The sequence below is a fragment of the Puma concolor genome, chromosome C2 (assembly GCF_028749965.1).
Source record: "Puma concolor isolate L17-30 chromosome C2, mPumCon1.1.hap2, whole genome shotgun sequence".
Lineage (NCBI taxonomy): Eukaryota > Metazoa > Chordata > Mammalia > Carnivora > Felidae > Puma > Puma concolor.
In genome coordinates, this window is record NC_141675.1 from 15,232,901 (window position 1) to 15,260,568 (window position 27,668).

General features: G+C 42.6%; 1 protein-coding gene across 13 annotated transcripts in view; it reads left to right on the top strand.

The window, feature by feature from the left end:
* The first annotated feature begins 21,491 nt into the window (after positions 1–21,491).
* SLC4A7 (solute carrier family 4 member 7) overlaps positions 21,492–27,668 on the top strand; it is a 109,038-nt gene continuing 102,861 nt past the window's right edge. For 6 of the 13 annotated variants that reach the window (XM_086720610.1, XM_086720616.1, XM_086674162.1 and 3 more), the window contains exon 1: positions 21,493–21,797. In XM_086720610.1, the coding sequence (XP_086576736.1) occupies positions 21,750–21,797 (48 nt within the window). In that variant the 5' untranslated portion in view covers positions 21,493–21,749. Of the gene's footprint in view, positions 21,798–21,845; positions 26,422–27,668 lie in introns of those variants that run through there. The other 7 variants (XM_086720606.1, XM_086720612.1, XM_086720613.1 and 4 more) reach the window with 3 other exon arrangements.

Genomic DNA, 27,668 nt, shown 5'->3' on the forward strand with positions numbered 1-27,668 from the left:
GGAGAGCCTAAGGAGCGTCTAGGATATTTGAATTTCTTCCATCACAAGGATGGTGAGGAGAAGGCTGCTCATTAGGGACCATGGTGGATTACTTTTGAGGATGCTACGTTGTGAAATTCTCATTCAATAGAATGAACTTTGTTTACAGCATGAACAGCCAGCCTGGTAGCAGGAGCCAACCTTATTCTGCAGTTAAAGAAATAATTTTGGGACGGCGCCTGGGTGGCGCAGTCGGTTAAGCGTGTCCGACTTCAGCCAGGTCACGATCTCGCGGTCCGTGAGTTCGAGCCCCGCGTAGGGCTCTGGGCTGATGGCTCAGAGCCTGGAGCCTGTTTCGGATTCTGTGTCTCCCTCTCTCTCTGCCCCTCCCCCGTTCATGCTCTGTCTCTCTCTGTCCCAAAAATAAATAAATGTTGAAAAAAAAAATTAAAAAAAAAAGAAATAATTTTGTTTGTAAGATTTTATTTACTTATTTTTTAAATGTTTATTTATATTTATTTTGAGAGAGAAAGAAAGAGAGAGAACCTGCAGAAGAGGGGCAGAGAGAGTGTCTCAAGCAGGCTCCGTTCTGTTGCGGCGCTCAGTCTCACAACCTTGGGATCGTGATCTGAGCCTAAATCAACAGGTGGACGCTTAACCAACCGACGCACCCAGCCTCCCCGCCCAGTGAGATTTCATTATTAAGTAATCGCTGCACCCAACACGGGGCTCGAATTTACAATCCAGAGATCAAGCCAGGCACCACAAGAAATAATTTATTTTCTTTTTTCTTTTTTTTCTTTTTTTAATTTTTTTTTAACAATTTTAATTTTTTTTTTCAACGTTTATTTATTTTCGGGACAGAGAGAGACAGAGCATGAACGGGGGAGGGGCAGAGAGAGAGGGAGACACAGAATCGGAAACAGGCTCCAGGCTCTGAGCCATCAGCCCAGAGCCTGACGCGGGGCTCGAACTCCCGACCGCGAGATCGTGACCTGGCTGAAGTCGGACGCTTAACCGACTGCGCCACCCAGGCGCCCCGAAATAATTTATTTTAAACTGTTTTATTGACCTGTATACAGATTAAAATATGAACTTTTTTTTTTTTTTTTTTTTAAGTAGGCTTTGCACCCAGCACGGAGTCCAATGCGGGGGTGAACTCACGACCCTGAGTTTAAGACCTGAGCTGAGATCAAGAGCCAGACACTTGGGGCACCTGGGTGGCTCAGTTGGTTGAGCATCTGACTCTTGATTTTGGCTCAGGTTATGATCCCAGGATCTTGGGATGGAGCTCTGTGGTGGGCTTTGCAGAGTGTGGAGCCTGCTTAAGATTCTCTCCCTCTGCCCCTCTCCCCCACTCACTCAAGCACATGCTCTCTCTCTGAAATAGAAGAAAAAAAAAGTCAGACGCTTAACCCACTGAGCCACCAAGGTACCCCAAACTTTTTTTTAAAATATGAACCATTAAAATAATTTTTTTTTAATTTTTTTAAAGTAATCTCTATACCCCATGTGGGGTTAGAACTTACAACTCTGAGATCAAGAGTCACATGCTCTACGAACTGAGCCAGCCGGGTGCCCCCAAATGTAGACCTTTTTATTAAAAACACAATTATTTACAATTAAAAACACAATCTTTGAAGCACTGAATAATGAGACAAGTGTAAATCATTTTTTATTATAAGAAAGCTGAGTCAAAATTCAGGAAATATGTGTTGAGCTCCTTTTGTATGTCAGCTGTATGTTTTCTATGGTTCAACCCAACCTCTGCATTTTATTTTTCTATACATTTTAAGTAGTAATACATAGAAATATATACTGGCACCTGGTAAGTTTTGTGACACCATCTTATATATACTAGGCAGAGTATACAAATGATAGTAAATTTAAATGAACACATTTTTAATCCCTCTTGATCTTCTAATTTCATTGGGAAGTGTCAGGGGTCAGGTTCCTGGGAAACAGACTCTGAGACTCTTACATTTTCGGACAGAAGTTTCATTAGAGGGTGCTCTCGGGAACAATACCGGCGGAGAGTAAGAAAACAGAAGGAAACGCAAAAGGAGAGGTGAACCACAGTCCAGTTGCAAAGAGGCCTCAGCTGATCCTACGTTGAGCTTGGGAGCTGGAATGATTCTTCAGAGTTGCTCCAAACTGAGACAACTGGTCTGAACATTTTTGGATGCTGGTTGTCCCCAGGGCAGAGTATAACCTGGGGCAAGGTAGTTTCCTTCAGCTCAGGACAATTCCCCGAAGAGGAACTGAGTTGTGAACCATTCGCAGCCAATATGCCTGAGCCAGAGCTGTGAATTCCTTGATCCCAGGAGGATCGATTGGGCACACAGCAGCCACTGTATACACATTATGTGTGATTACATCATCATGTCAGAAAAAGAGAACGGTGACAGGATAGAAATAAACAGAGGAAGAAAAGTGAATAAAAAGGGAAGAGAAGAAAAAACAATAAATCAGTATTTGGGGAAAAAAGAAAGTAAAGAATAGAAAAAAATTCAATGAAATAAAAAATAACCTTAGCACCAGTTCCAGTACTGACTATGATTTCGCAACACACACATTCCAGTTGAATGTAGGCATTAAAATGGCTAAGGTCACTTGGTACATCAGAAATAGTTATGGAAAGCACCTGTGAATCATGATTCAGAGGCTTGTACCATAACCTTCAAAGCACATTAAAATGACTGGAAATGCATTCTGTTCAACTACTTACCAGCAGAAGTCATTCAGTCAGAAGAACACTTTCAGAGCATGAAAAAGCAAGTTTGATGAATATTGATGCTGTTAAGTTTCGCCAGTTTGAGTCTTGGCTTATTTATGAGTTATTAACTTAAAAAATTTTTTTTAATGTTTATTTATTTTGGAGAGAGAGACAGACAGAGCATGAGTGGGGGAAGGACAGAGAGAGAGGGGGAGACACAGAATCTGACACAGGCTCCAGGCCCTGAGCTGTCAGCACAGAGCCCGATGGGGGGCTTAAACTTGGAAATAGTGAGATCATGACCTGAGCCGAAGTCGGTCGCTTAAGCAACTGAGCCACCCAGGCACCCCATGAATTAACTTTTAATCATCCCATGGGTGACTCAAAAATTATGTATATTTGGCTTTGGAGTTCATGATAAGAATTTGGTCACGAGTAATGGCTGCTCCTGGGCATATTGATTCTCCTAAACTTTAGGCTTGCTTTGTGCCAGGTGAGCAGCCTCTCTGGGCTTAAGGAAGTGGCCTCGGGGACAGAGAGGTAGCCTACAAATTAACCCTGAGTATAGCACCTGTGCAGAAATATAGACATAGATATAGAGATATATGCAGAAACCTGTCATTGTGGCCCCTGCTACACTGATGGTCCTAAATATATTTTTCTTTTTATGAAATTAAAGTTGGTTTCCATCACCGAGGATGTGCCAAGCTGTGGCCAGGAGAGAGAGAACCCAAACAAGAGGAAATCATTCTGAGATCCAACATTTGGGCATGGGCTAGGCACAGGGGAGAGACTGAGAGCTGACGGTGGCTTGACCAGGCCAAGGCTGTAGGAAAAGTCCTGTGAGTGAGAGTCGGTGAGGACAGCTTCCTCGGTTCATGCATTTGGACCATAAGACTCCTGAGCTGGAGAATAATAGCAGAGTGGAAAGTTTTCAGGTGGCTATTACCTTGGTCCTGTGCCAGGTGGATTACTCACTGCTCACAAAGCTCCAGCTGGTATTTACCCCCCAACAAAAGGGGAAAGAAAAGAGAAAAGTTCTTGGTTTTAACGTCACGGTGGGCATAAAGCATGAATGATAAGACAACGGGATGGGGAAAATGAGAAAAATTTCCCCTGGTCCTGGTTTATTTTTATGACGGGATATCAATTATTTCTACCCCTTTAGGGAACATAAGAATCTAAAGTGTTTTCATTCTTTAACTAAATTTTGTTTATTAACCTCATATCTGAGGAAATAACATTTAATCAGCTCACTTCCTGATGGGCTTGTTTCATATCCTTGACTCAGATTACTGTTGTGTGATCACGGACAGCTTTAGTCTTTCCTCCCACAGGGAGCTGAAGAGCAATTCTGTGGCTCCCAATACACACAATAAACCCCAGAACAAGAACTATCCTGACCCTGAACATCCTCTTATGTTTTAACGAAGAAAATGCCTCCCAAATTTAATCTGTAAAAAAAAAAAAAAAAAAAAAGCCAGGATCATATTACCAAAGAGGAAGATGTTTAGTTAACTCATTTATTTAACAAATCTTCATGTAGCTTATGTAAAATGTACAGAATGCTGAGAGGGAGGTGAAAATGAGTAGGCCATGTTGGCAGTCCTTCCAGAACTTACTGGTATTTAACACAGAAGGCATGAAAGCAATTGATTATAATCCAACAAGAAATGAAACAGTGGTCTGATATCCTGTGAGAAATTAATGGTGCTGATAGCCCTTCTCTCATTAAATATTAGACCTCTTCTGTTTCACACCATATTATTCAGCAGTTGTTAAAATTCTACCCTCAATGGTTTCCTACGACTTTCCCAACTCCATGCTAACCTTCTCAAGGTCAGGAAGGAGATCTTGAGAGCTGTGTTTCCTGAACTTCACTGTGTCCGGCAAGCTCCTCCCACCAGCTCTTATCCTCCTACAGCCCTTGCCAAACTAAACTGCTCAGCAAATTGGATTCACGACTGCAAAATGACTTTCGAAACTATCAATCACTTTTATTGCACCTGATAGACAAGCTGGCGACTCCTAAAATACGGTAGACAATTCATGTACTCAAAAAGTAGTAGGGCACATTGAGTGTGTTAGGATACCATCTTCCCAACACTCATCAGCGCATGGTGCTATCCTATGTGCACAGGCCTAAGGATTAAGCACAGGCATACATCTTGTGGTTTTTCCAAGAGGCTGAAACATCTGTCTTCATATTTTACCTCTGGTCCATTCGTGGATTGCTCAGATAACATTCCTCAGGGGTACAATATTTGCTTTGCAGAGTAAGTTCTTCTGTAATGAAGAGTGTAGAATGAATGCTGATCATGGGCTCCAGAGCAAGTGGCAGGCCTCAGTGCTGTGTGACAGTTCTAGAACAGTGAGGGGTGGGAGACTGTTGCTGATCTGGTTTAGGCTTCCTAAAGAGACACGCTCAATGCAGGCTCAGCCTGCTGTTCTGTTTGATGCCTCTGGTCCCCAGCTTTCCCATGGATATTGAAACGAGTTCTGTATGCTTCAATCTCTGGAATCATAGATCGTTCTCATCGCAGTGTGAGCCCCTGCAGATGTCTAGTGCCTCCCATATCTCCAAACTGTCCTCTGCTTCTCCTTTGATCCTGCCTGACTGCTCTCCCCACCAAACGTCCTGCCCTTTGGAATTTTTCTTCTTCCTACTTGAAACCTTTCTTCTTCCCATTGCAACCTGAGTGACTTTACATAACACAGTTCTGATCAAGTCACTGCCTTAATCCCTCGAAATGGCTTAATCCCTCGAATTGTTCTCAGAAAGCCGCCAACCCCCACTTGCCAGCCCTGAGTCATGTGTTCCCACTCTAGCCAACCTCTTCAGGTTCTGGGGTGCCCCCATGCTCTCCACCCCTAGCTTTCCAAGTGTCTGTCTGCACTCTACTTCTGGTTTTATTTTTTCTATACATTAGGTCTCACTTAGCAGTCTCTGTCTTTGGAATTCCTTCCTTGACTGCCAGACTGAAGTTACCAGTACTCACATCGATGCTCTTATACACTGCAGGTAATTTCCTCTTTCCTTGTCTGTTCTCTCTGTTAGACAGAAAGGTCCGTGGGACAGGCAGCCTTTGTCTTGTCCATGCTGTAGACTTACTGCCCAGAACACAGTGGTTTCTTAATTGGGCCAGCTTCACTGGCACTTGGGAGGGAGTTTCGGTTTTAATACCCATCAGTTGCTGTCTTGAACTTTTTTATTTTTAAGATTTTATTTTTAAGTAATCTCTACACCTAATGTGGGGCTCAAACCCACAACTCCAAGATCAAGAGTTGCACACTCCACCTACTGAGCCAGTCAGGTCACCCCTTGAATTTTTTAACCATTTGTCTTTGGGTTTGTGTTTTGGAACCCTGGTCTCACTCCCTGGGATGTTCCCTGCTGTACCCAGTGACCATTGCCCCCCACCCCCCCCCCCCCGCCACCGCCTCCCCCATTTCCCTTCCCACACCAGGCTTGGTGCAGAAAAATGAGGGATTGGTTGGATTCTCGTGCCCACATGTGGAGTCAAGCACAGAGTCTGTGGTGCCTGTGAGGCTCGGCACTCTCTGTGAGCACCCAGGCGTCCAAATGAGTACAATGCTGAGTAGCAAATAAAAAACACAATGGCAGGTTGAGAAGAAGTCCACAGAGAAAAGAAAACACTTTTTCCCCCTGCTTCTGGAACAAGGGATTTTGCATCTTCATTTCTCACTAGGCCCTTTAGATTATTTAGCTACTCCTGGCTCTCAACGAATATTTGTTGAATAGCTGAATCAAAGAAATTTGATGAACCAAATGCATATTTTTTTTCCCCCAAGCAATTACCCAGAGAGATTTTCCAAAGGGGTGGTCATTTCCTAAAACTTTTTGGAACTTCTTTCTGAGAAAGTCACTCATTTGTTCAGCAATTATTTTTTGAGTAGTTACTATGTGCCAGGTTCTCGTGTGCAGCAGTGAACTATTTAGATAAGGTTGCAGAACATCTTTACCCTTAGAATTGCTTTGTTGTGGATTTATTTTCTAAGGAAGCAAAAGTCTCCAGGGACAACATCTGCTGAGTACAGTGGACCATAAAACTACATAGTAACCACTTGGGAGCTCTTGGGACTAAAATCAACTTTATAACTATGCAACCATAAATTAGAAACATTGGGTTTCTTATGTGAGTAAACCGATTCTGAAGATAATTCCCAAATATAAATTTCAAAACCATTTTGAATTACTTTTAATAAATGAAGAGTATCCCAAGGTGACTACTTCCTTTTTATTAAAATGTTTTATTTATTTCTTTTAATATTTATTGGTTTTGAGAGAGCTAGAGAGAGCGAGTGGGGGAGGGACAGAGAGAGAGGGAGACAGAGAATCCCAAGCAGGCTCGTGAGCTCCCAGAGATACGGTACCATGAGATCATGACCTGAGATCAAGAGTCACAAGATGCTTAACCAACTGAGCCACCCAGGCACTCTAAATGAGTATTTTTTCAAATGCTTTTTATGCATCTACTAAAATGGTTATACAATTTTTCTCTTTTATTCTATTAATGTCATAAATTTACATTGACTGATGTTTAAATGTCAACTCAACCTAGCAGTCTTGGGATAATCCCACTTGGTCATGATATATTATCCTTTTTACATATTGCTGGATTTGACTTGCTAATTTTTTTTAAAGTTTATTTATTTATTTTGAGAGACAGAGAGAGAGAGAGTGAGAACAAGCAGGGAGGGGCAGAGAGAGAGTGGGGGACAGGGGATCCAAAGAGGTCTCCGCGCTGACAACAGTGAGCCAATGTGGGGCTTGAACTCAGGAACTGTGAGAGCATGACCTGAGCGGAAGTGGGATGCTCAACCTCAACCAACTGAGCCACTGGGGCACCACCCCCCCCCCCGCCCCGCCCCAATCCTGCCCCAGTGACTATCTTGAAGCAGCAATTACGATTTACACATAGAAGCTCTGGGTAAATAAATAACTAAAATAAATAAATAAATAAATAAATAAATGTAGAAGCTCTGGAATTAATACATTTTTTTTTCCAAGAAAGTATTGTTTTTGGTAATTTCTATTTTTTTTATTTTCTTAAACATACTTTTTCATCTAGTTTCGCATGCAAAAGGAATTTGCAGGTGATCTGAATGTGGTTATTAGTAATAACCTGCTTCTATGATGACATTGTTCTTACGATCTTTACCATGAATTGTTCGCTGCTTTGTTACAACTTCCAAATTATGGTTTTGTTCATCATCTTTGGAACCCAGTGATAACCTACTTATTTTACAATACCCTTCCTATGTAGGCTGGCCCTTATTAGCAGTGTTATCTTAACCTCCTTGTGCCTTGGTTTCCTCATAGAATTGTAGTGGGGACTAAATAAATTAACATACGCAAAGACCTTAGAATACTACCTAGCATATGGTAAATGCCACATTAAGATTTTTATTACAATAATTATTATTATCTGGCCTTATGCATCTAGGCCAGGAACAGGCAAACTTTTTCTCTAAAGGGGCAGACAGTAGATATTTAGGGCTTTGTGGGTCAGATGATCTCTGTCACAACTGCTCAAGGCTGTTGTAATGCCAAACTCAGTGGTAGACCATACATAAATGGATGAGCATGACTGTCTTCCAATAAAACTTTAATTATAATAACAAGCGGCTGGTCAGATCCGGTGTGTGGGTAATTCATTTGCTACCCCTCGTCTGGGCCTTTTTGATGGGTTTGAGTGTGAATGGCTGGTGAAGGCTTAGCCACGAGTCAGGAGTGGAGCCATGGTGACTTGAGGCATCTGAAACCCAGGTCACAGTAGTCACAGGCTTCTATAGATAGGATGGCCCAAAGCGAGGGCTGGGTGGCATGTCCTTGGAAGTGCATCTGGGGCTGGTGGCCATCGTGGAGTAGGGAGGCTACAACCGGAAAACTCCATGGATTTCACTCACCAGAATTAGTTTTGTCCTGGCAAATGGAGTCCATGAGCATTTTAGAGACCCTTGTTCACGGCTGCGTATGCAAAGGTTTACTGTACTCTCACAGCAGGCCTATCGTATGCTCTATGTATCTACACGGATGCGCCATGTCATCCAGTGAATGTTCAGAAGCCATCTGGAATTTCATCTTTTTAAAGACTAGAGAATAGGTTTCTTTGAGGGGCCACTTTGCAGACCCCAGATTTCTATAACATCCTTTGCCCTTAAAGTAATCAGTGAGCCTAAATATTATGAGAAAGTGGAACCCCTGACCTGCTTGGCAATCACTTCCCCCGGAGTGAGTGACCTCAAAGGAGCCGGGGAGTGAAGTCTTGTGTTGTTGTTGTTTTTCCATATCAGATCAGCATGCAATATGCTTGCCTAAATAACAGATATTATCTAGAGAGATAGGTAGATATGGAGAGGATATTTGTTTTCTTTATGAACTTGATGTCTTAATGTGCCTGGTAAGCAGCATGCACTCTTTTGCAATATTCTTCCAGTTTTGCATGGGCACTCTCCTTAAGGCAACAAAAGGTACCTGCCAGAGCATATTCTACATTTACATTGTGCTTTCCAGGGGCACAGCTTTTCCTACAAGCTGGAGGATGACCCAGACTTCAATTGGGCTCTTATTTGATACAACAAAAGAAATTTTGATTTGTTGATTGGTTGGTTCAAGAAATATTTACTCAGCTCCTAATCATATGTACCACACACCATACTAGTTCTTGGAGGTTTCCGGGGGTGACTTTCTGCTCTCATGGAATTTACTGTTTGGTGATACGAGTCAGGGAACAGGTAAGGGCAGCATGTTACTAGAATGAGCCAGAAGTGCTAGAAGGGAAATGAAAGTTTGTCATCATATTTCTCAAATTTCCTGGTTGGAAGAATCATCCAGGACCCTCGGGAAAATTAGGGAATACTTGGTTCCGTCCAGGACCTGCTGAATTGTAATCTCTAGGGAAATCTGCATATTTCACAAGTACTCCGGATGATACTTAGGAACAAGCAAAGTTGGGAAACCCTGGTCTAATAGAATTTAAAACAAAGACAAAAACTCTAGCTTCCAACCAGGCAGTAATCTTAGAAGCTTTCATTCTAAAGAAGGATTATTAGGCAGGTCTTTGAAGATTTGTTGTCATAATTGGCAGAAAACTTCTATGTCAAACTTGTGTTTGCTGATGCTGATGACCTATGGACTTAAATGCCACCTTTATGAAACCCTCATTAGGTTGCTAGGCAATGAGTACTCTATCTACGGACTGGGTTTAGTTTCCTGGACATGAGACTTTCTGAAACTTCTTTGTTTTCTTTCTCTCTGTTAAAAAAAATGTATATATATATATATTTATCCAGAAATGATGCCATTGAGAATATTTACTCTAAAAACTTAACATTCTTCTCCTTTTGGACCCTCACAGCATACTCCATAGACCTCATGGAAGGCTTTAGTTTAACCCATTGAATTTTTGCCTTGGTCTCAATGAAAGAAGTGATCCCTCTTAATATGTTATGAATATTCTTGTACTGTAATTACAGTGTTTAGTTTTAGTTACTACTATTTACTTACTACAAACTACTGTTTGGCTTTTTTTTTAATTTTATTTTTTTAAATTTATATCTGAATTAGTTACCATATAGTGCAACAATGATTTCAGGAGTAGATTCTTTAATGCCCCTTACCCATTTAGCCATCCCCCCTCCCACCCCCTTCCAGTAACCCTCTGTTTGTTCTCCATATTTATGAGTCTCTTATGTTTTGTCCCCCTCCCTGTTTTTATATTATTTTTGTTTCCCTTCCCTTATGTTCATCTGTTTTGTCTCTTAAAGTCCTCATATTAGTGAAATCATGTGATATTTGTCTTTCTCTGACTGGCTAATTTTACTTAGCATAATACCCTCCAGTTCCATCCACGTAGTTGCAAATGGTAACATTTCATTCTTTTTGATTGCCAAGTAATACTCCATTGTGTGTGTGTGTGTGTGTGTGTGTGTGTGTATACACACCACATCTTCTTTATCCATTCATCCATCGATGGCCATTTGGGCTCTTTCCATACTTTGGCTATTGTTGATAGTGCTGCTATAAACATGGGGGTGCATGTGTCCCTTCGAAACAGCACACCTGTATCCCTTGGACAAATGCCTAGTAGTGCAATTGCTGGGTTGTAGGGTAGTTCTGTTTTTAGTTTTTTGAGGAAGCTCCATACTGTTTTCCAGAGTGGCTGCACCAACTTGCATTCCCATCGGCTTTTTTAAAGTAGTATTTAACTTTCCAGTATTCTTATTATAAGCCACTGCAAAAATTTCTCATGTAGACTATTTTGCCTGAAAAATGTTTACAGGGTTTTTTTCCTAGTATAAAAGTAATTTATTCATTGTAGAAATTTGTAGAAACCTAAAAAGAATAAAATTTAAAAATCACCTGTATTCCTACTGCCCAGTAATAACTATCGGCATTTTAGTCTATTTCCTTTTAATCATTTTATTGTTAATTTTTAATATGTTACTTTCAATTGATCATTCATTGATAAGTAGTTATAATTAGGGTTATACTTATGTCAAGTTTGTATCCAGATCTCCTAACAAAACTTTATACAATGAGCATATTTCCCTTAAAATTTAGAATGTCTTCATGAGTATATTGCATTCCATCACATAGATATGCAAGCATTTATTTAAAAATGTTTTCATTGTTCAATTTTAGGTGGTTTTTAATTTTTCACTTTCATACATATAACCTAACATTTCATAACATTGGCATGAACCTCTTTGTACATAATTAAATAAATGTCTATATCTATGATCCATCTTTCAAGACATTCCTAGTCATGATATTACTGGGTTGAAGGACATGCTGTTTTTTGAGATTGTTAATACATTTTGCCAAATTGCTTTTCAGGAAGATTGTACCAATTTAGGCCCAGAGGGTGTCTTTAGAGGGAGAGGCTAGAAAGTACCCTTGACTAGATGGATCCACTGGGACCCATAAGCACTAGGAAATGGCTGTGATTTATGGATACACCAGTTAGACTCCTTGTGCTCTGTGATCCTAGGCTTGTATTCCTAACTCTGACAACATAGTTTCACAAATGAATATCATAGGTAGGATGTGGAAAGAACCTTATCAACCTACCTCTGCTATTGTACCAAAGTCTTGTAGAATATATGTTCCTGATGATGAATAGTCATGCCATCTTTATATACAAAGGGCAGCTTATCAGTGAAACCATGGTCTGGTCTCTACTCATATTATAAGCATTATTGTAAATTGGTATTGAAAGAGGACATATGGAGGCCCTTGGGTGGCTCAGTTGGTTGAGTGTGCAACTCCTGATTTTGGCTCAGGTCATGATCCTGGAGTCATGGGTTCAAGCCCTGTATCGGGCTCTACACTGAGCATGGAACTGGCTTGAAGTTCTCTCTCTCTCCCTTTGCCCCTCTCCCCCTGCTCATGCTATCTCTCTCTAAAATAAATAAATAAATAAATAAATAAATAAATAAATAAATAAATAAATAGGAGATATTCGCTAGTGAGTCATTGGTAAATGATAATGCTAGTATTATCATTTATAGGGGATATATACTCAGCCCTCCAGTGGAAACATTTCCAAATTCTTGGTGCTTTTTCCCATGAACTGTCTTTAGGAAAAGAGGAAATGCTGGTGCTTGTAGCTTCATACTTTGTAAAATATCTTTTTCTTCTTTCCCTCCCCATTCTCAGCTTTCAACTGTAATGCCTCAATGGATCTCAGCTATGAAAAACAAGTAAAAGGAAAGCTTACTACTTTTCAGTCCTCATTGACCCCAAGTTACAGGACACAGTTATTTAAGTGGAGTTGTCATGTGGGTTAGTGTGCCCAGTGACATGTGATGAAATGGCTGTTTTCCACCAAATGAATCAGTTGGTGTAAGAAAGGAACCACGATTTATTTGATTAGGACCATAATTTATAAGACTACAGCTTATGTTTCTTGTGTGTGTGTGTGTGTGTGTGTGTGTGTGTGTGTGTGTGTGTGCGAGAGAGAGAGATAGAGAGAAGAGAGAGAGAGAGAGAGAGAGAGAGAGAGAGGAAGAAAGTAGATCTACTCTTTCACATACTGGCACAGGTTACCATATGCTGGCTTCTGGCTTCAAGCAGTAAAGATTGCAGAAGTCCCCAGGATGTCTAGATAGCATTTGGAAGCACCCCAAGGGCTTAAATTTCCATTTGATTTGATTTCTTTCCACTGTCTAATGGCACTTCATTAACAGTCTGAATTTAGCAAAACTACAGAACAGTAAGAGATATCCAGACTGGTCCTGGTTGGGAAATGAACCCCTAATCATAGAGAGCTGTTTTTAGGAGAGATTGTTACGGAGAAGGACAGCATGAAAGTGGAACAGGAGAAACTGTAAGACAGGCAGAAGCTCAAAGCTGCTTCTAGCATAGGAGGCGAGATCATCCGTACTGAAGAAGTTCTAAAACGTAGGATCTCCAGGGCTTCCTATAGTTAAAAAAAAGATACAACACTCATTCTGTCCAAGTATTTTATTACCTATCACCTTATTTGGCTTTTGCTACATCTTTGAAATAAATAGAACAAGTATTCTAGATGTGCAATCCTTTATTTGAAACCCTTAGGGCCAGGTATTTTAGATTTGAGAAGTTTTCAGAATTTAGACAAATGACATAATGCCAATTGTGTATGCTATGAAACACCCTTAAACAGGGTCTGGGACATCGTCCCGTTATCAGACACATTATGTAGGCAATGAGACAAATGGATATTCACAATAAGGAGAGAAAGACTATAAACACTACATTGCAGTTTGGGTTAGGTTTTTGCAGCCAAATGAGTTACAAAAATCATTTAGTTTCTCAGAGATTTATGGAGTTTGCAAGTGGGGGTAAAGGATTGTGGCCTCAATTATCCCCATTTGACAGATGAGGGAACAGAAGTCCAGAGACGTTAAGTGTTATGTGCAATGTTAGGCAGAAATTAAGTCTCCTTTTTCCTGTCAGTTCTAGATTATCATAAAATGGGATGATCATGAATATTCCAAGTTGATCTAAACCAACCCAAGTACTTATATTAATATTAATGCATGGTATGGGATGGCTGGCTGGCTCAGTCATTGAGGTGTGCAACTTTTGATCTCGGGGTTGTGGGTTTGAGCCCACGTTGGGTGTAGAGGTTACTTAAAAATAAAATCTTAGGGGCACCTGCGTGGCTCAGTCGGTTGAGCAGCCGACTTCGGCTCAGGTCATGATCTTGTGGTCCGTGGGTTCAGGCCCCGCGTTGGGCTCTGTGCTGACAGCTCAGAGCCTGGAGCCTGTTTCAGATTCTGTGTCTCCCTCTCTCTGACCCTCCCCTGTTCATGCTGTATCTCTCCCTGTCTCAAAAATAAATAAAATGTTTAAAAAAAAATAAAATAAAATCTTAAAAAAAAATCCATTAGTGCATGGTAACCTTTTACGAAATTTGATTCCATCCATGGCAACAACTGTTTTCTTCCATCTCTGCCTCCTTATATGTTTCTTAAACCTTTCTCAAGATGGGACCTTGGGATTTTATTATTTATTCGTTTGTTTTATTTTATATTTTTATTTTAGAGAGAGAGAGAGCCTGAGCGGGGGAGAGGAAGAGAGAGAGAATCAGCACAGAGCCCAACAGGGGGATTGATGTCACTACCCTGGGATCATGACCTGAGTCAAAATCAAGAATCAGATGCTCACCACCTGAGCCACCCAGGCACCCTGGGACCTTGAGATTTTAGATTTCCCCTTTGGCTCAGATCAGTCCTTTTCCAAAATTCATTGTGGTCTCAGTCATGGACCTGGTCGAAGGGATTGCTTTCATAAAAGGGGTATGTGTTTATGGAAATTTAACCATATGTAAAGAGTGGTGCTAAGAAGAAAAAAAAAAATGAGCAAGAATCTTCCAGTGCTTGCATAGCCCAAGTACTAGGAGGAATGGTCCTTGGAAAGCAACCAAAACATAAGCCACACCCAAGTGTACCTAGGTGTTACCAAAATGGACTCTGACTTTTAAAGAACACTAAGTCCAAGTGTGTAACAATCTTTAAAAGAAGTTTGCTGGCCCATCTCAAGTGCCAATGGATACTATTCTGTACTTACTTGCCACCTGCTACTCAATGGTAGATTATAGTTTTTCACCTAATGTCTGAGCAAACTAGGTGGTGACCAATGACTTTGAACTGACTTGGAAAAAATCAGCATTGTTAAAGAAACAAGGAGCTGAGTGTTAGTCAGTATAGAATTCAGTTCTTAACTTGCTATGTTATTTGATCATGATAGGGCTTACAGACTTCAACATAATTGTACTTGTACAATAATCGTAGTTCCTTCTGAGTATACATGTGCATAAAATAATCAGAAGTGGGCATAAATAGTTTGGTATATGTTTCCAAGAGGAAATAGATATATTGATGTAAATATATAAGTGGGTTTTTTTCTTACATAAAGCATCGTAGCATACCCACTTACTTTGCATTTTTTTTGGTAACTTAATATTAATAATATATCTTGAAGCCCATTCCTTATTGGCACACTTATATAACTCATTATTTTGGTGCTAAATCGTATTTCATCATTTGGAGTACCAAAATATATTTAACCAATTCCCCATCATTGACATATTATTGCCAAGTTTTTTCTATCAATAATGCATCAATGAACATACCTGAACATATACTTTACCTACCATTTTTATTAGTGAAAGCAGATTAAAGTGCTTTTAACCTTTTTCCTGTGGCACCAACTTAAACTTTGTTCTTTAGGACTTTTTTAATGTTTATTTATTTTTGAGAAAGAGAGAGCGTGTGAACAGGGGAGGGGCAGAGAGAGAGGGAGACACAGAATCTGAAGCAGGCTCCAGGCTCTGAGCTGTCCACATAGAGCTTGACTTGGGGCTCGAACTCACAAACCGCGAAATCATGACCTGAGCCAGAGTTGCATGCTTGACTGACTGAGCCACCCAGGCGCCCTATAATAATGACTGAGTTCTTTTTATTTTTTTAATGTTTATTTTTGAGAGAAAGAGAGAGAGAGACGGAGTGCAAACAGGGTAGGTATAGAGAGAGAGGGAGACACAGAATCTGAAGCAGGCTCCAGGCTCTGAGCTGTCAGCACAGAGCCTGATGCAGGGCTTAAACCCACAAACCATGAGATCATGACCTCAGACGAAGTTGGATGCATAACCAACTGAGCCACCCAGGCACCCCAGGATCTTTTTAATGACTATTTCTTTTAGTGCAGTTTTAGGTTCACAGCAAAACTGAGGGAAGGTACAGAGATTTTACCTATACCCTGTGCCCCCGTACAAGCATAGCCTCCTCTATGATCAGCAGTGTCCACCGGAGGGATACATTTGTTACATACAACCGATGAACATACACTGACACATCATAATCATCCAAAGTTCATAGATCGCATTTCAATTCACTCTTGGTGGTGGCCGTTCTTTGGGTTTAGACAAATGTATAATGACATGTAGCCATCATTACGGTATCAGGCGGTATTCTCATTGTCCTATACGTTCGGTGTTGTGCTAGATGGCCTCATTTCATTTTCATCATTGCAAATCCATGAGGATAATACCACGATTATCTCCAATTTACAGTCTCAAAAAGGAGGCTGGCCATATGAAGTCACTTGCCTAAAAACACAGAGAATGAGAACAAAGGGAACCCGTCCAGGGAATCTGCCTGGGTGAGAAGGGATGCTTCAGCACTTGGTTACCCTGCTTCTTCGGATCAATCACCTTGATCTTTTCTAAAAATGTTTATTATCGAAGTAGAGTTGACATATGATGTTATATTAGTTTCAAGTGCACACCATAGTGAATTGACAATTATATGCTCACAATGCTCACCACGATTCAGTGAAGTTACCATCTGCCACCTGCCAAAAAGAAAACCATCGGTCCAAAATGGTGTCACTTGGGCCAGGCCAAGTCACCAAACAGGGGCTTACTACCTAATCCAGTTGCAGTTTCAATAGCCCCCAGAAATGTAGTTTTAACCAGTCAGTCAGGAATTTTCTGATCCGTGTCAACGAGGTAATCTGTCACTTGGACCCTCTCCATCCCCTACAGGAAGATGAAGTAATCTTCACGATAAGACCCCTTGCCTTCCCCATAAGGGAAGGTGATCTTGCCTAAAACAATCCATTCTTTTCTTTTGCCTCTAGCGTTCTTGCTCCACGCTGCTTTCTATTAAAATCTTCCATTTGGTACAACTCCTCAGAGCCTCCCTCCACATGCTGGATGGGACGCTGCCAGATTCATGAATCCTTTAATAAGGCCATTTAGATCTTCAGGTTTACTCAGCTGAATTTTGTTTTATTAACAGATCGTAAAATGTTATTACAATATTATTGACTGTGCTGTACCCTTCACCCTTATGCCTTACTTATTTTATGACTGCAACTTTCTACCTCTTGATCCCCTCACCTATTTTTCCCATCCCCTCTGGCAACCACCAGTTGGTTCTTTGTATTTATGAGTCAGTTTCTGATGTTTTCTTCCAGTGCCCTTGATCTTGCTGTTACCTCTGCTTGTAATGCTCTCTTTCCTCCCCCTCTCCCCAATGTGATCAAGTTTTACCATTATCATTCATAACTCAGTTTAAGTCTACTATCGTTAACTTTTCCAAACACCTGCACATGTGTCCTTTCCCCACAACTGGTAGTCCTCATTCCTCTCCTGCCTCAAAAAGCATCCCATTCTGGGGGCACCTGCCTGGGTGGCTCCGTTGGTTGAGCCTCTGACTCTTGATGTCTCCTCAGGTCATGATGTCCAGGTTCCAGGGTTTGAGCCATGCATCGGGCTCCGTGCTGGCAGTGAGGAGCCTGCTTGGGACTCTCTCTCTCCATCTCTCTCTGCCCCTCTCCCACTTGGGCACGTTCTCTCTCTCAAAATAAACAGACTTAAAAAAAAGTTGATCCCCTTGTTTCCCATTGAGATTCCCGTGACTGCATTAGAGCTGCACACACTGCATTGTTCGCATTCGTCTACATATTGATGTCTTTCATCTTGAACTCCATGCAACCAGGGATTAGGTCTTTCAGTTTTCGTTGCTGTTGTTTAGAGAGGGAGAAAGTGGGGGATGGGGCAGAGAGAGAAGGAGAGAGAATCTTAAGCAGGTTCCAAAGCTCAGTGTGGAGCCTGACGAGGGGCTAGATCTCACAACCCTGAGATCAATCATGACCTGAGCTGAAATCAAGAGTCAGACATTCAACTGCCTGAGCCACCCAGGCAACCCCTTTGTTTTGGCTTTTAAATTTATCAGAAGAGCCACAATTTTTTTCAATCATCTTCCTTTTGTCTTTCTCCCATTGCAGCTGCCCCGGTGATCTTGTAAACACTATTCCAAAGAATTTCGTTTTCCTTATAAGATCAGCTGCTTGGGAACATTTAGATCTCAGCTATGACCAAGAAGAGGCAATGAAGTGATACATAACTGTCAAAGGATCTTCTGTTAAAGGTTAAGGATGGTTCCAGGCTTTTCAAAATGACAAAGAAGCTGCTATTTGTCTTTACAAAATATGCTCTGACTTCTAGAGAGCCGTTGGGAGCACATTATTCGCTCCTCAAGGTGAAGCTCTTGCCAAGAGTTTGCATCCAGGACCCTGCTACTATTACCTACTGTTTCAGGAACCCAGGAAGTGTCCTGGGCTACAGCTGAATGTCATTAATTTTAGGTGCTACGAATTCATTGTTAGTGATAAATTTAGGTTCACATTCACTTTTGTTTAGCAGTTGTGTCCCTGTGCTACATTTTGGATGAATATTTATTTATTTATTTATTTATTATTATTTTTTTTATTTTTTTAAATTTTTTTTTCAACGTTTATTTATTTTTGGGACAGGGAGAGACAGAGCATGAACGGGGGAGGGTCAGAGAGAGAGGGAGAGAGAGAATCGGAAACAGGCTCCAGGCTCTGAGCCATCAGCCCAGAGCCTGACACGGGGCTCGAACTCACGGACCGCGAGATCGTGACCTGGCTGAAGTCGGACGCTTAACCGACTGCGCCACCCAGGCGCCCCTTGGATGAATATTTAAAAGACTTCAGATAATAATTTGCCTTTCAGCACCTTGGAGCATTTCATAGTCATTTACATTTGATGAACGTAATTTTAACACATTACCTTCTTTACTCACCACAGCCATCACCTCAGGATGAACCCCGGCCAAGCCAGAATTAAGTAGGAAGTTGAGAGTAATAAATTCTATAATTCAGACTTTTACTACATTATTGTTTTAGCAGTTGGGACCAAGTGAGAAATGGAAAATGTGCACGGCAACACAGAAGTCACTCAAAAAACAACTGTGGATTAAATAAACCAGGGGCTTATTTTTTCCTTTTGCAAGATGGGTGAGGAGAAACTCAATTTTTCTAGCATGGTCTCCTGAGTATATATGTTCAAGCCTTCTTGAAGTTGACTACTTAGCTCTTTCAACTCTGGCACCAAGGGTCTTGGTTCCTACTTTGTTCCTGTTACTACTTCGACCACAACCTCAGCTGTCACCCAGGATGCTCTTGAGTCTTAACGGATGCCCCCCTTCCCCTCCACCTCCACTTCATTCAATTAACAGAGAGTTTACAAAGGCCAAGCACTCTTCTAGGCACACTAGGAATTTAACAGCAAACAGACAAAAAAAAAAAATCACTGCTTTCATTGCTTGCATGGAGCATACATGGAACACACATTACTATGTTAATGTATGTGTACAGACAAAGCATAATAAAACATAAAATATACAAAGTGTTATAAGAGGGTAAGTGCTGTACAGAAAAACAAGGCAGAGAAGGGGGGTGGAGGGTATTCTGCACACACTAATTACAGTTTTATGGCTACATTGTAAGAGAGTCCAGAACTAATTCTTCAATATGAATCCATTCACCTTAGAGAGTGATGGGTACAAGTGATTGATGCCTTCAACAATTATAGGAGGTGCTTTTTTTTTTTTATTTTTTTTTTATTTTTTTTTTCAACGTTTATTTATTTTTGGGACAGAGAGAGACAGAGCATGAGTGGGGGAGGGGCAGAGAGAGAGGGAGACACAGAATCGGAAACAGGCTCCAGGCTCTGAGCCATCAGCCCAGAGCCCGACGCGGGGCTCGAACTCACAGACCGTGAGATCGTGACCTGGCTGAAGTCGGACGCTTAACCGACTGCGCCACCCAGGCGCCCCGGAGGTGCTTTTTAAAGAATGTCTTTCTCTCTCTTTCTCCATATTCGTTCTTTCATTCTTGTTGCACCTTTTCTTCCCCTTTTCTTATTGTTGTTCAACTATCTTTAATGAGGCATTGGAATGGTGCAACTGAAAGAGCAGGTCTACTGACCAGGACCTAAAGCTAGTTATCTTTATGAGCCTCTGCTTCCTCACCTGTAAAATGGGGATAATAAAACATATTTTGTAGTGTTGTGAGGATTAGCGATGAACCATGTTTACAAAACATCGCAGTCTCTAATTGCTGGCCTCTTTAAACGGTAGCTATTATTAATAGAAACACATATGCTCTTATACAAGTAAGTGAATAATGTGTGCTAGCCTTGAAGTAACTCTGGGAAATTGAGAACAAAAGGGGACTAGGACCCAAACAAGGACGAGGCATGCAGCATCCTTAACTTTCTGACAAAGGGCTTTACTGCTAGAGACGGATAGGACGACGTGTGCTCCAGACCCGGCGTAACATACAGTTTCCCTCCAAAGCATTGATGTCGCTCCTCTCAGCTAACATTTTGTTATCTTTTAAAAACATTCACGATAGGGGCGCCTGGGTGGCGCAGTCGTTAAGCGTCCGACTTCAACCAGGTCACTATCTCATGGTCCGTGAGTTCGAGCCCCGTGTCGGGCTCTGGGCTGATGGCTCAGAGCCTGGAGCCTGTTTCCGATTCTGTGTCTCCCTCTCTCTCTGCCCCTCGCCCGTTCATGCTCTGTCTCTCTCTGTCCCAAAAATAAATAAACGTTGAAAAAAAAATTAAAAAAAAAAAAAGAAAAAAAATAAAAACATTCACGATAAGCTTGTGAACAGTGATGCTCATAAGAAGCATGCTAAGTGTCAGGCACGTTTGCGGATAGAAATACACTTAACCCACCCGTGACCCTGTGCGGCCGATCCCATCATCATTCCCAGTGAGGGTGTAGATATTTGAGAGCCGACCTCGAGGTGTGGATATTTGAGGGTGGACTCAAGAGTGTGGGAGCAGCTGTGGTGCCTGGTCAAGGCGGCAAGCACGCGAGGATACTGTTTTCAGAGTTGGGGTTCACACCTACAGAACTGAGAGGCTAAAAAAAAAAAAAACAACTTGGAGGAGTCGTGAAGACCCGTTAGCTCCTTTGGGGTTCCCGTGAGCGTCCTGGAAAAGGGAGCCGTCCTCCTACCCTCCTGCGACTCTGTAAGGAACCTGGTTAGGCGGTAGCGGCCACGGTAACCGTCCGCCGCACTTCGAAACCTCAGGCGAATCTCGCACCTGCAGAACGAGTTAGACAATCTGTTTGGGTCAGTTACGATTTTACAAAGAGGGGCGGAGCCTCCTGAGGAGGCGGGGCGGCGGTGGCGGCGGCTGTGCACGCGGAACGCCGCGAGCCGCCGATTGGCTGGGACGGACGCCCGTCCCGCTTGCCTCCCGCCCCGTCTCCGGGTGGCCTCGCGGCGGGGCCCGCAGGCGCGCAGAGCGGGCTGGCGGTGCCAGACTGGCAGGGGGCGTGACGAGGGAGGCGGGGAGGGGGCGTGTCGGGGCGGGCCCCGGGCGCCGCGCGCGTCACGGCCTGCGGCCCCGCCCCCGGGCCCTACGCGGCTCACTCCTCCTCCCCCGCCTCGTCCTCCCGCTCGCTCAGTTCTCGCTCCACGTTCCACGCCGCGGCCTCGCTCCCCCGGCGAGAGCCAGCCCTGCGGCCGCCGCGCGCACCCGCCGCCCCGCGTCTCCCGCGCTCGGCTCTCCCCACGCGCGCGCCTCGCTCACGGACGCACGTTCGTTTCCCTTCGCGCGCCCGGGTCTCGGCGGCGGCGGCGGCGGCGGCGGCGGGCGGACCGCGCGGGGCAGCTCCGTAGCGGCCGCCGCGGGCTGGCCGGCGGGCCATGGAGGCGGATGGGGCCGGCGAGCAGATGAGACCGCTACTCACCCGGGTAATGAGCGGGGTGAGGGCGCCGCGGGCGGCAGGGCTGCTCGGCGGGGGTGGGGGAAGCGCGGAACGAGGCAGACAAAGGCGGGGGCGCGGCGGCCGTCGCGGTCCGGCCACCTCGTCCCGGGCCCGGCGCCCCTCCGCCGCCCCGCAGCCGGCGCGCCTCGCCATCCCCTTTGTGTGGCCGCCCGGGGCGCGGGGGCGAGGGGGCGGCGGCGGCGGCGGCGCCCAGGAGGCCCGAGTGGGGGCAGCCGGCAGCGCGCCGCGGGCATCCTCGCCGCCCGCATCCTCGGCGCCGTGCGGGGCCGTCCGGCAGCCCTTGACCCCGACCATCTCTTCCTTTCTCCCCGCAGCGCTCGCCTCCCTTATTCCCGGGCGTGCTCCCCGGCCGGGGGTCTCGGTTCCGGTTGCCTTGGCGCTGGAGTTCCGATTAGCCCCTCGAAAATCCATCTTTCTTCTCCCTGTAAGCGCGGCTCCACCTGTTTCTAGCCCCAGGCAGTGGTGAAGACTTGGGGTGGATCTTTTCCCTTCTTGCGCGTCTCCCCACCCGGTCCGCGCGGTGTGCTTTTGTTCGGTGAGTTCTCCGGCCGCGTGGACGAGCTGCCTTCGCAGCCAAGGCTGCTTTTCGCTGCTGACTCTGCCTGGTCCGCCTCCTCTTTTGGCGAGAACCAGGGGAGTAGCCTCCTGCCGCAGGCCAAATAGAAAGAGGAAAGTGTCCTGAGCTCTGCGAGCTGCTCCTTTTTCAGTCAGCCTAGCAAAATCCCGTATCCCGGTGGCTTTCGCTTCAGGGTTAGGAGGGGACTGGGGGTGGGCTTGCAGAAGGCCGGCGTTCCCATTTAGGATGCTGGACGGGCGGCCCATGCTCGACAAACTGACTTCCTGCTCTCTTGTAGAATACATGTGTCCCCACACTTGTGATTCTCCTCTCTCTTCGCAGTTCCTGACTCAAACGGCATGGAAGTGTTGTAAATTTTCCGCTTCCAATTCTTCCTCTGTGACCAGCAGAGGAGGGAAGGATGCAGTGAAAATTTTCCAGTCTTTCACAACTAACAGGAAAATTGCTTTTTGTGTGTTTTTAGTCGCGTTTTTAACCAGCCGCCCCCCCCCCCCAATCTTTTTTTAAAGATTATTCTAAGGCCCTGGAGAGTAGTCGTTGATTATTACTTCAGTATGTTCACTTACAAATTCTCAAATCATGGAGGAAAAGGGAGTCTCCAGACAGTGAAGTCATTTAGCAGTGGTTTTGGGGAGGATCAAGTCACAGTGGTGGTAATGGAATACTGGAAACTCGTTCTGAGGAATCTTCCGTAATTCTTTGTGTGACATTTGAATAAACTGCATTTTGGAGGTCTTTCTTTCTTTCTTTCTTTTAGCACTTTCTCTACTAATGTGTATCAAATACAGTGTTGTCTGTTCTTAGATTTGTTTGCAAATTTTCAGCTTAGAGCAGTTAAAGAACATTCTAGTTTTCATAAAACTGGATAGAAATTATGATGTCTTCTCAGATATTGGCTGCTTAGCTATCAAAAGAAGCATGCTAGGGGCGTCTGGGTAGCTCAGTCTGTTAAGCCTCCGACTTCACTTCAGGTCATGACCCCATGATTCCTGTGTTTGAGCCCCGAATCAGGCTCTGTGCTGACAGCTCAGAGCCTTTAGCCTGTTTCAGATTCTGCGTCTCCCTCTGTCTCTGCCCCTGCCCAGCTCGCACTGTGTCTCTCTCTGTCTAAAATCAATAAACGTTAAAAAAAAAAAAAAAAAAAAGGCATGATAATGCTATTGCCTTCCAAATCATTCATTCATTCCTCATTGTAATAACACTTAGAATCTATTGTGTAATATCCAACAAGACAGAACCAACTCTGCACTAATGAAACTTACATCCAAATGAATGACAAAGAAATTATCAAGCACTTAATAATGGCATGGCAGGGGAGCACTTTGGAAGGGTATACTTTCTAAATCTTTGGGAAAATAAGACTTGGCCACAGTAAATATACAAGTCAGTAACAGAAATCAAATGTAATAAACTATCACACAGTCTAAAAATAGAATGAGAGAACCGTAGAACTGTGGTTTATGGAGTCCGAACACTGTAACTTGAAAACTGGGAAGAGAGGAACTATTTGTGTCAATAAAGTTGTATTTTCTCATCAGTTTTCCCCTGGTAAATAAAGTCAGAAGAATGGAAGAGTATGATACTCATCAGTCATTACTTCTCCAACTGGCAACTACTTAGCATAGCCAAAAAAGTAGAATAAAGTTAATATTCATCAAATGCTATCTTGGGTATGTGATTATGCAAAATTTTTGAATAAATTGGTGGCAGTATATATGACTCTGAACCAAGTTCATCTGTTCCATAATTTCGGCTCTCAGGTTTCTTCTGCTTCTAAAATTCTGTAATTTTCATTGATCATGGTTTTGGGATAGGAGGAAAGTCATTTATCTTATAAAAATGCAACTTTTGTTTGCTTTATTACAAAAACGTATTGCAGGCTTCTCTTTGGAATTGACTTGAACCATCAGTCGTATTTTCTCATATAGGTTAAATACTCTGTTACCACAGACAGCACTGGTTAGAAGGTTCCCAAGTTTTGACAATTGTTCGTTCTTTTAGGCAGTACATTATTTAATACAGTTCTGTTACCACTGAAATTTTCAGGCTGCTCCATGAATTTTGTTGGTACACAATTTCATTCATTTCATGGGTATTGTGATATCTCCTAGGTGCCAGGCACTGGGGTATGGGCACACAAGGTAGACAGAGTCCTAACCTCATTGAGTTTACTTTGGCGTGTGCTAGTGAACACAGTGATAGCCATTTGCATTCCTGCTAATTCCATTTGTGAGTGCCAGTTAAAACATTTTCCTGAGTCCATTAGAGACACTTTTAAAAAAGTAGTCATTAGAATAAATAAAAGATACTAACAAACCAGGATGAATTCAGTGGTGATTGGCAAGTAGGAGGTTTTTTCGGTAGGTCTGTAAGTAAGCATACCCTTTGGGATCTGTGGTTAGGTATTGATAGCTCTAGAGATCATATGTACCCCACGCATATTATCAGAATTTTCGTTACCTTTCGGCCTGTAGTTGGTTTGTTTCTCTGCACCACAATCTATGGAGTTGTAATAAAGGGAGAGATAGGAAATCTCATCCATTCAAATTAAGCTGTAGGACAATTGAGTTGGATTGAAGAATTGCTTTATTTGGTAATTGAGACCGAGAAGTACACAGGTTTTCTTCTAAGGGAGCTTAGTGTATGAAAATTAGAATATTTTGTTACACTAGACTCCTGTTACTTGAGTAGGTTAAAATCGAAAGCCAAAGCAACCTGTTGTTAGAGGAACCTGGTTTATTTTAGTGGTATGTGGGTATGAACATATTCTAAAGCCTTAGTAGTTAAACTTGTCAACATCCTGTAATGGGTTGTTTTTCTTCCTCTTTCCTTCCCCTTCTTTCTTACTATATTTCATCACAAATATGATGTTAAAGTGGATAGAATCTGCAGTTCACAAAATGGGCCATTTACATAAAGGAACATACAGGTGAGTCTAAGGGTTAGTGTTACACATTAGGCAGTGTGGTTTTTGATTCGTATTGTAGCTTTCTCTTATTGATTGTGGAGTCTCCTATAGTTACCAGTTTTATGGATACAGTATTTCAAATTTTGCAGTAAGCACGTATTAGTAATAAAGATCTGTGTATGTATGTGTAAGGGTGCAGCAACTCACTCCCCCGCCCCTTTTTAAACCTCCTTTTGAAACAAGAGAAGTTGGTTCCTGTACAAAGCAGGTAGCTATTCCAGTATTCTAGCTTGTAGTGAAGTTTGCCTCTGTTTTTGTTTAGCAAGCAACTTCATGTATTTTGTTGAGTGATACTCATTGAATTACATAACTTGGGGAGACTTTGATGATTATTTGTAACTATGATGATAAACCGTGAAGGGGTCTATGGTTGGCATGGTGCTGAGATAGTGTTTGGTAGTGTTGCTGTTAAGTCTTCCTGAGGGCAGAGGACTTAGACTGGAGTAGTGCTAGGTTTAGAAATTAGTGACTCTTTGCCTCCCTGGGCTAGACATTTTTAAATGACTGATGGAGGATGAGAGTGGCCAAAACTTTTTGTCAATGCTTGGTTTATGAAGATAATGTGATTATGATGTAAATGTGCATTTTTATCTGGAGCTGATTTGCCAGTGCAGAAAGGCTCTAGATGGGCTATTCCAAGCAGATTTTCATATTTACTCCAAAGAGGATATTTTTAAATATTTTAATTTTTATTAAGCCATAGTTTGGATTTTAGTAAGTTTAAGCAGGGTTTTTTTTTTTTTTTTTGAATAATATCCAAGTGAAGGGTAAAGCGTAGTCTGCCTTTCATAATGAAGTAGGAAAAATACTTTAATATTTTACCTATTTCTTTTTCTTTTGTAGGGAATATGTATATTAGTGTCATTTGGTTTTCATTTTGTTCACATGTCAGTGTAGAATTGTCTTCTCTTTCTATATTCCTGGACTATACTGCTTCTTTTTTGTCAGATTGCCCGATTTGGAGAAGCTGTTGAATTCTGTATCATCTCTGACTAGGAACTTGGGAATTGGATGTACCTTTGGAAATGGATTCACATGTGTAAGGTGGCTATACTTTATTTTATATCATAGACAAGAGTGTGGAATGGTTTCTCAGAAGAGCATGAGAAGGGTAAACATGATACGTATAATCTCTTTCTCAGAATTTGCCGTAGCATATAATTAACACTTGGTGCTTGTATGTTTGGTGCATGTTCTTTTATATATAGGGTGTTTTCAGCTTGATACCATTCTTTATTCTGGAAAAATACTGAAGATGCTCACACAGATTCTTACCTTGGGAATTGATGTACTCAACAAAGATAGGAATAAAGCAAATTCATATATAATAGACTGTATTCCCATTGAGTTCCATGGAAGTATTGGAGATGTTTTCATTAAAAAAAAAAAAAAAGTTCTGTCAAGCAACAAATTTTGGGGAGCACCTGGGTGGCTCAGTCGGTTGACCGTCCGACTCTTGATTTCTGCTCAGGTCATCATCCCAAGGTGGTGGGATTCAGCCCTGTGTTGGGCTCTGCACTGAGCTTGGAGCCTACCTGAGATTCTTTCTGTCTCTCTCTCTCCCTCTGCCCCTCTCCCCCGCTCACATACGCGTGCTCTCTCTCTCTCTTTCTGTCTCTCTGTAAAATAAAAAAATACCATTTTTGATAAGAATTTAAATTAGAAATTTCCATTCTATTATAGTTTGGCTGCTGGGATACCATCATGATCTAGAAAACATCTTTCCTTTTTAAAAATTGTAGTACTTTTTAATGTTTGCCATGGGTGGATGGGGTTTTGGGGGGAAGGAAGTTGGGAAGAGAGGGAAGAAGGGTATTACTGAACTCTTTGTTTGAATTACAACAGATGCCCCTTGTAAGCAGATTCAAACTTCAGCACAAGGCTCCATGAGAGGAGCCTGGTCTGGGCTTCAGCCCCCACTGGCCCTCTCCGTGGAATGCCCTTCTGCCCTTTTGCCCTCCTGTAGGGTACCAGTCCCAAATCACATGTGGTAGTCCTGCGTTTTAAAACTTCTCTCTCTCTCCTAATCATTTCACCGGCTAGACTGTAATCATGCTTGGGGATTTTTTGTTCTACATTTAAAACTCCTGGAATTTTTTCCTCCCCTGGGCATTCACATTGTCACATTCGGATCTGCAGCAGAATTATATTTCTGGTAGATACTGCTGTCTAATGTGAAATGCATTTCATTCTGAAAATCCTTGATCTTGAGATCATATTGTACAAAATGAATTAAAGACCAACTTTTTTTTTTTTTTTAATTTTTTTTTTTCAACGTTTATTTATTTTTG